Raw genomic sequence first — 8,202 nt, forward strand, 5'->3', positions numbered from 1 at the left:
AAGCGAGCATAAATTTGCCCCTGCAATCTAAAAGGTTAGCAAACATACATAGCTGTGCTCATCAAAAGGTGCCTACTTACCCAGTGAAAGGATTCGAGGATTTTCATACGAACAAAACTTCTTATTGATTTTATGGATTTTTTCCTTACAAAATATTCTGCATGGTCAAAGAAATAAGTACCCTCGAGATGTTCCCTTGGAAATTGACTCAAATATTGATGAATTCGTTAATGAGTAAGTCGAAAGTCGATCATAAGTCACGACTCGATTTCAGCAGCCGAAGCTAGTTTCCGCAAGTTCTGCAGGAATTGTAAAATTTTAGACAGGTATCAGTTTTCAGGACTAATTAAAAAAAAAAAACATAAATTGTCAAAAGTACCTAGACAATTTTGAATTTACAAAAACTCATCGAAAATCTAAAAATCAATCAAGGTAGCTGAAATTTTGACTATGGGCTCTTTCCAGAAATTGCAATCCCGTTCAAATCGAGGGAGGATACCTTAAAAAATTTCTATGTTAGGTAAAATTTTGCATAAATTTCAACATTCAAAAATTTTCTGGAGACTTTAGAACTTCTCAAACCCGTTCGAAACCTTTTCCAGCTGATTCAGGCGATCGAAAATAAGGTACAAACCAAATTTCAACTCCTTAGGTCGATTTGGTAAAATGTTGATTTTTTTCATGTTTTATCAGCCTGTGATTTGATTTTTAAAATTCACTAAAAATATTTCAATTTGAACATGTCGTTTCATTCGTAAGAAAATGACGATATTTTTAAAATTTTTGAGCTCAGAATTTCAATTTTATACGGTGTAAAATAATTAATTTGCTGAAAAATTTCTCGAGTTGCAACTCCAACTTTCAAGGAATGCAGTAATTGAACCTTCCCTTACAAATTGTATCACGCTTTGTTGGCCTCTGAAAGTAATACTAGTAGTTCTATGGTAAAATGCTAGAAGAAGAAAGACAGCAAAAAATTAAGAGGAATAATTGTTAAAACAATAGGCAGCCTATATTAATTAATAATTATTGTAAATTTCAAATTCGTAAATTATTTAAAACAAAACAGAAGAAAATAACGGTAAAAAATTATCACATCTGAATAAAAATGCATTAAAATACCTAATTCGATTAAAAAACCATAAAATATCTAAATTATATGTTTGTGTTCTTTTAATAATAAATAAATTAGCACAGGTAGGTAAGGTAGGTGTTTATAAAATAAGATCGCCAATCAAAAAAAAAAAAAATCACGACGATTTACTGAATAGATGATATCACAGGTTACATAATTTCATGGAATCATTTTTCTAACACATCCTAGGTACCTACCTATAGGACACACTTTTGAGTGACTTTCGAGAACTCAATGAACGAAGAAAAAAAAATTCAAAATGTACCAAACTTTAAAAAAATACCATTTCAATAGTTTCTTTGATTTTGTAAACACTCTTTATAAAGTGTCTACTTCTTTAACAACCGTAAAAAAATTTTAAAAATTTAAAAAAAAAAAAAATATTATACACTAGCTAACTTTATGCTACACTCGTAGTTTTCAATCTGACCAAAATGTTTCATTTTCTAGTATAATTGCATCGTATTTTACTTTGTTCCATTGCTAGTTCATCTTTTAGGCTCTCAATTTTTCTCTGGAAACTTCGTCTGCAACAGAAAAAGGTAGGTAAATTAAGATAAAAATCGAGCTCTTTTCAACTCATTCATTGAGATTTCAATTTAAGACACTAGGACTGGACAACTTACTTACTTCAGTTTTTCATTGTTCAAATCTTTGATGAGATTTTTTAATTTTTCAGTTTTTATGTCTAACTGGTTTTCCAAATCGGCTTCAACTTGCAAGTGTTCTTCAATACTACGCTCAATACTACGCTTCAATTCTGTATTTTTTTTACTGAAAAAAAAAAAAAAAAACATGTTTATAGGTAGGTATTGAACGTAAAGTATGATAAACCTTATCCGCTTCATTTTACAATGGACGAATAATAAAAATTAAGTTAATTTTATTTCATGCTATTTTATGTATTATACGCTCACTTTAATTTCTCGTTGATCGAAATCGACTTATCGAGATCTTTTTCCATTTCTTGCAATTTCAAATTTGTCTGCGCTAATTCCTTTTTCAAACTGGATTCTTTACGACAAAGCGACTTCACTTCTTCCTCAAGTTTCTTGTTTCGAGTCCTGTTAAATAATAATGATATATATTTTTTTTTTACCAAATGTGGATTCGTAATTAAAAAAACTTCAATACCTAGTTCAATACTTACTTTAATTTTTCACCGGCTGACTTCGCACTTTTGTTGTCTTTTTCCAATAATTTTAATTTTTCGACAATCTTCTTCAATTCTTCGCTCATATTTGATTCGGTATTCTCGAGATATTGCACACGAGCTTCCAATTCAACTGTTTTATTCCTGTTGGAATGTATTGAAAAGTTCAATCAACGAACAATTTTTTATAATATGAGCATATCAATACCTACATGATAATAATATCTACCTAACTTTTGTACGTACAAGTAGGTATAACACATTGGCTAATTTACCTTAATTTACTGTGTGCAATTTCGCTGTTCTCTAATCTTATTTTCAAATCAGATTCGACATTCGTAAGATGTTTCACCCAATTCTCCATTTCTTCGAATTTTGCCATACTTGGAGCTGCGGATGTTTCTCCAATAAATAAATTCAACTTGAAAATACCATTATTCCCCAGACCAGTACGGCAATGAGGGCATGTTTGTGATCTGCAATAAGCAATATGTAAGAAATAAAAGCCAAACTTAACAAGGTACTTGATTCTGATTCTTTATAAGAATAAAGCTAAAAACTCTGGCATCTGAATGTAATGAATTCGGGATATACCTATCTACCTAAAATACATGTTTTAAGCAATTACCTTTCCATCCATTGAAGGAGACATCGATGATGATACACATGACCACATTTCGTTGAACTAATCGCTTCGTTATCTTCGCCAGTAAATAAATCTTCTTGACAAATGGTGCAGGATATTTGTACGTTCATTTTGTAAAACTTTAATTCAACGATTCACAATCAATCGACACTTCTACGATGAATTAGAATTCAAATACTTGGATGATCAAAACTTTCAAAATAAAATTCCAAGTAGTGTTATTAATCTCATTAATCATCACACATTGATGATTGATTTCATCAAATTGATTTTTATTTTAATGATACCTTCACTGCACTTTTACACTTTTCAACGCTAACAATTTAAACCAATTAACCATTCTATTCTGTAATCAAAATTCTCGAAAATAAAATGCACTAAACTCGAAGTTGCGCTTCAAAAAATGGCATCGTGCATACTTTGAACCTTTATTACGACTACGAATGATAAAACTAATCGTGTAGTATGGAACACTCTACAAAATGTACCGATTTAATCAACATTACTGAACATCTCTCACAGGTAATCAGCTGAGCAGGTTTATTCAATATTCAAACTTCGTTCGTTTGTTTGATTAGAATCCACTTTTGCGAGTACCTACCTACATTATATGATATAGATGTCATGAAAGAATCGAAGGGAAGTCGAGTTTTTCTTTTCAGCGAAAATTAGAACGGTAAATCATGAATGAATCACGAATGAGGGTAAATTTTTCTAATCTGGAAAGTAATCAAATCTGATGAAAATAGTGTGTAGGAAAAAATCTATTGGCGTTAAACGTTCTTGATCGATTATTTATATGTAGCTAGGTACTACCTAAGATGCCTACACCACTTTTTCAAAATCAGTTTCATGCCAGTTTGGAAGCATAGGTAGGTAAGGTACCTACCTGTATTTCTCCATCAGCGATTTCATACTTCATTAAAATTTTGAACAACCTGCCTTTTTTTTTTTTTTTTTTTGTTGGAGTGTTCAACTGTTTATTTGGAACGAGAGCAGATTTTGGTAGAATGACCTGTAATTGGTCATGTGGTCACTACTAGCAACTTTTCATAACTTCCATTCAGTGCCGGTTTTAACGGGGGGATTTGGGTGATAATCCCCCCCCCAAGAGGCCAGTTTTTTTGGAAAAAATTTTGAAGCTATAAAGTGGGAATTTTCCAAGCATTTTTGCGCTCTTGTTTCACTGAGATGGATGCCGAATTCGTGTTTTTCATGCAAAATAAGCGAGGTAAAGGGGAATTTTTTTCAAATTTTCAATTTTTTGCCATTTTTTGGACCTGGAACCATTTGGAACCATTTTTTAATTGGTGGAACAACCAGCACCACCAGCAAAAGATCAAAGGAGGAGTAAAAGGAACCACTAGAACCATTTGAGTTTGAGAAGAACTGAGAACCATTTTGGAAGAACAATGTGAAAGGTACCTTTTAGAACCAGAACAATGAACAAAACCATTACAAAGCCATGTCTGAGAACCTTTTGGGAACCAAAACTGGGAACCACTAATATTCTAAGGTTCTAGAACCACCACCATCACAACCAATTCAATTATTTCAATTTGAAACGGTTTTCAACCCTGGTACTACCCATTCCCAATATCAAAAATACCCAATTGACAAAATGGTCGCTCTTTTAAGTCCGTTTCCATGAAATGCGGGCGAAATTTTGCAAATTCGTCCTCATCATGGCACTAAAATGAACTTTCAGTTAGCATGTGAGAGCGAATGGCAAAAACTCGCCCCACACTTGGCGCTTTAATAATTGTTGGGCGCTTCTCAGCCGCCTAGCGCCCATGTTTAGGACGAGTTATCTAAATCTGCACCCATATGTTGAGCGATAATTTATTACAGCGTCAAGTGCAGGGCGAATTTTTTGATTTTCGCCCTGATTTCCTGGCATTTTTTCCGTTAAGTTTGAATCACTGTTTGATATACCATGCATATGGTCACATGTGTTGCTCGTTTGTGTAGGGAAAGTTCAAAATCTGTTCTAGTTTTTAGGAGTAATTTTTTCGATCGCGTTCTTTCATTTGTGAGATTCTATTTTTTGCAATTTAGCGATTTGTGTTGTTATCTGTGTATTTGTGCCGTCAGTATCCGGTTGTCCATAGGCGATTACTGATAGTCTAATAATAACTTCAGTGCTTCGTGTTCTTAAACTGATTAAGTGATAAACTACCTAACCATGCAGTGGCTGAGACAAACGTATTTTAAACGCGTCTTATAAGTATGTAGAAATGATTTTTGAAAATGTGAATGGTGTGTTTTTCAATCGGTTTGTGTAGCAGTGTTTTTTATTACATAAGCAGTGTAAAGTAACTTTTCCATAGAAAAAGTTTTTAAATATAGTGTGACCTGATTTTTAAAAAGTTTGTAAGTACAGTGCGATGTGACGTGATTTTTTTGACAAACAGTGTAAATAAAAGTGCCAAAGTGATTTCTCGATTTGACCATAGATGATTTTTGATCACGATCTAATAAATGTTTTGGCCCCGGCGCCACCTCCCTGGGCCAGGGACTGCTTCCCAGATTTTATTGCATTTGGATGATTTGGTTTTCACTTTTTCAGTTCTTTGCAGGGATTGGGATTTTGGAAATTTTTAGCTTTGGTGTGAAAACAGATAGTGAAATGGTCAGAGGTACTGGGTGAGGTTAGTGTGTTGAGTGTGTGAGAGATTGCAGTGTTTAGTGTTTGATAGTTTCTCAGTTTCAAATTTGAAATTTAAAAAACGAGAAAAAAGAAATTAGGAAACCATAATAATGATGAACAGTGCATGAATATCGTGTTTTTTGGTGTTTTTATATTAATTTGAAAGTGGAATTATTTTTATTTCGTCATTCTATTTGGGTGTTCAACTCGTAACGTGCTTAATTACATGAAGCGATTGTTTTTCAAACTATAAAAAATTCATTTGTACCTTATTGTTCGTAACATAGTTAAAATCCGCGCCATTATTCAAAATGCATCTGTAACGGAAAAATAGGCGACAAACTTCTTCAAAAACAGCAGGGCGAAAACGATGGCGACATTTTGACACTGTTTTTGAGTGCATAGGAGAGCGTATCTAATTTTACGCCAAGGGAGAGCGTACCAAAAACAAGAGCGCATCAAAAATACGGGCGTGCAGAGCGAAAATTTTGATGCGCTCTCCCTTGGCGTAAAATTAGATACGCTCTCCTATGCGCTCAAAAACAGTGTCAAAATGTCGCCATCGTTTTCGCCAAACTTTTTTAGCGCTCTTTTGTCAATTGGGTATGTTTTCCCCCAATTTTTTTCCAAAGCTCGGTTGCCCCTTCAAATTCAAAGATAGGCAACTTATCCATATTATAACGTTTTTTTAAGTCGTACTTGGTCGTACCTAGTTATATCCAAATCTGAAGTTTTGACATCGCCAGACACCCTGTATAATACTGTTGAGCAAGAAGAGAGACGACATCAAAAGAAGAGGAATAATTTTCAACACAATAGGTAATACTTTTTATTAATGGCGATTTATGAAAACATAATATTTATCACTTGAAAAAATTATTCTGAGTATTTGTACTTTTTAGTTTAAAATTGACATTAATTATGTAATATGTAGGCAGGGACGGAAGAGCCGGGAGAGAGCAGGAGCCAGAGTCCGAAAGAGCCAGATTTTCTGAGGAGCTAGAGCCAGAGCCAAGAGCCAAATAAATGAAAGTGCAGAAAAACATCAAGAGCTCTCTTGCAAAAGAGCTCCTTATTTTACTCAAGACTTTAACCTGGAAAGAGCCAGAGCCGAGTGGGAGCCCACAACATTTTTCAGGCTCTTTGGCTCCCTAAAAGTAGAAGAAAAAAAGTAAAAAAATGGCAAAAATGCGCACAATTTTATATCAATAATTCAACTTTCAACTCACATTTGTAAAGAAAATGAAGAATTTCTACATTTTGTTTTCTCATTGAGAAATAAAAATATGAAAATAAATGCAGTATATTTTCATTTTTGTCATCGTTTTTCACGAATTTTAAATTCTAATTTAAAGAGCCAAGAGCCAGAGATGGAGCTGGAGTCGGAGCGGAGAAATTGGAAGAGGGAGCTGAGAGTCAAAGAGCGGAGTTGGAAAGAATTGTGGAGCGAGCAAGGAGCCAAAGAGCTCATGTAAAGAAAAAGAGCCAAGAGCGGGAGCCCTGAACTCAGGGCTCTTCCATCCAGGGATGGAAAACTGAAATGATATTAGTTCCAGTTTCAGTTTCTAGTTTTCAGTTTTCATTTTTTTAGTTCCAGTTTTTAGTTTTCAGTTTCCAGTTTTCATTTTTTTAGTTCCAGTTTCAGTTCCAGCTTTCAGTTTTTATTTTATTTTTTTGTAGGGGTGTGGGATGGGGGTGAAGGGGGTGAAAAATTCAAAATTCGAGCATAATGATGTGTGATATGTCGAAATGTATGTTTTTGAGAACGCAGATCACGATTTTGACAATATTTCTTTCGTAGGGGTGGATGGTGGAGGATGAAGGAGATGAAAAAGGTGAAAAATTCAAAATTTGACCATAATGATGTGTGATATGTCGAAATTTATGTTTTTGAAGGCATAACTCAAATTCGTGATCTACACCATTGAAAAACTACATTTCCACATATCACACATCATTATAGTCAAATTTTGAATTTGTCGCCCCCTTCACCCCTCACCTCCCCCCCCCCCACTCCTATAAAAAAATATTATCAAATTCGTGATCTACACACTCGAAAAAGTACATACATTTCGACATATCACACATTATTGTAGTAGAATTTTGAATTTTTCACCGTCTTCACCCCTTCATCCCCCACCATTCACCCCTACGGAAAAAATATTGTCAAATTCGTGATCTACGAGTACATCCTCAAAAACAAAAACATTCACGCATTTAGCGTGAGAAGGCCGACTTTTCTTTAAATAAAATTTTTTTAGGAACGAATTGATTCACTATTTTTGAAACATTTTTACAGCAATTGATCTGTTTACAATCGAGTCGAATCATTTGCGAACAATTGGCAATTTAGTAAATAAATTGATTGATTTCTTGGTGAATCATTCGATTGATTTGTAGGTGAATCATTCGCGAACGAGTTAATCAACAGTTACTAAATTATTCGCGAACGAATTGATTCGTATAAGTAACTCGTTCGCGAACGAATCGATTCGTTTAGGTGACTCGTTCGCGAACAAATCGATTCGTGTAAGTGAATCGTTCGCGAACGAATTGATTCGTGTAAGTGAATCGTTCGCGAACGAATTGATTCGTGTAAGTAAATCGTTCGCAAACGA

General features: G+C 34.1%; 1 protein-coding gene and 1 long non-coding RNA gene across 3 annotated transcripts; one reads left to right on the plus strand and one right to left on the minus strand.

Moving 5' to 3' along the window:
• Window positions 1-990: 990 nt before the first annotated feature.
• Window positions 991-3,469, minus strand: LOC135848155 (E3 ubiquitin-protein ligase trul-1-like). 2 transcript variants are annotated; one of them, XM_065367972.1, is made up of 6 exons: window positions 2,917-3,469; window positions 2,564-2,764; window positions 2,286-2,432; window positions 2,053-2,199; window positions 1,762-1,909; window positions 991-1,662 (listed from the first exon to the last, which is right to left on the minus strand). In XM_065367972.1, exons 1-5 carry the CDS (start codon window positions 3,042-3,044, stop codon window positions 1,762-1,764), a joined length of 771 nt encoding a protein of 256 aa, XP_065224044.1. In that variant the 5' UTR covers window positions 3,045-3,469; the 3' UTR covers window positions 991-1,662. The 2 variants fall into 2 exon arrangements, with proteins under 2 accessions (XP_065224044.1, XP_065224034.1); XM_065367962.1 differs by having other exon boundaries at window positions 1,766-1,909; window positions 2,917-3,467.
• A 1,315-nt stretch (window positions 3,470-4,784) lies between these two features.
• LOC135848168 (uncharacterized) lies at window positions 4,785-6,864 on the plus strand. Its single transcript, XR_010559321.1, has 3 exons — window positions 4,785-5,307; window positions 6,170-6,403; window positions 6,519-6,864. It is a non-coding gene; the product is annotated as an uncharacterized LOC135848168 (long non-coding RNA).
• Window positions 6,865-8,202: the final 1,338 nt, after the last annotated feature.

This window comes from Planococcus citri, chromosome 1 (genome assembly GCF_950023065.1).
Source record: "Planococcus citri chromosome 1, ihPlaCitr1.1, whole genome shotgun sequence".
NCBI classification, from domain to species: domain Eukaryota; kingdom Metazoa; phylum Arthropoda; class Insecta; order Hemiptera; family Pseudococcidae; genus Planococcus; species Planococcus citri.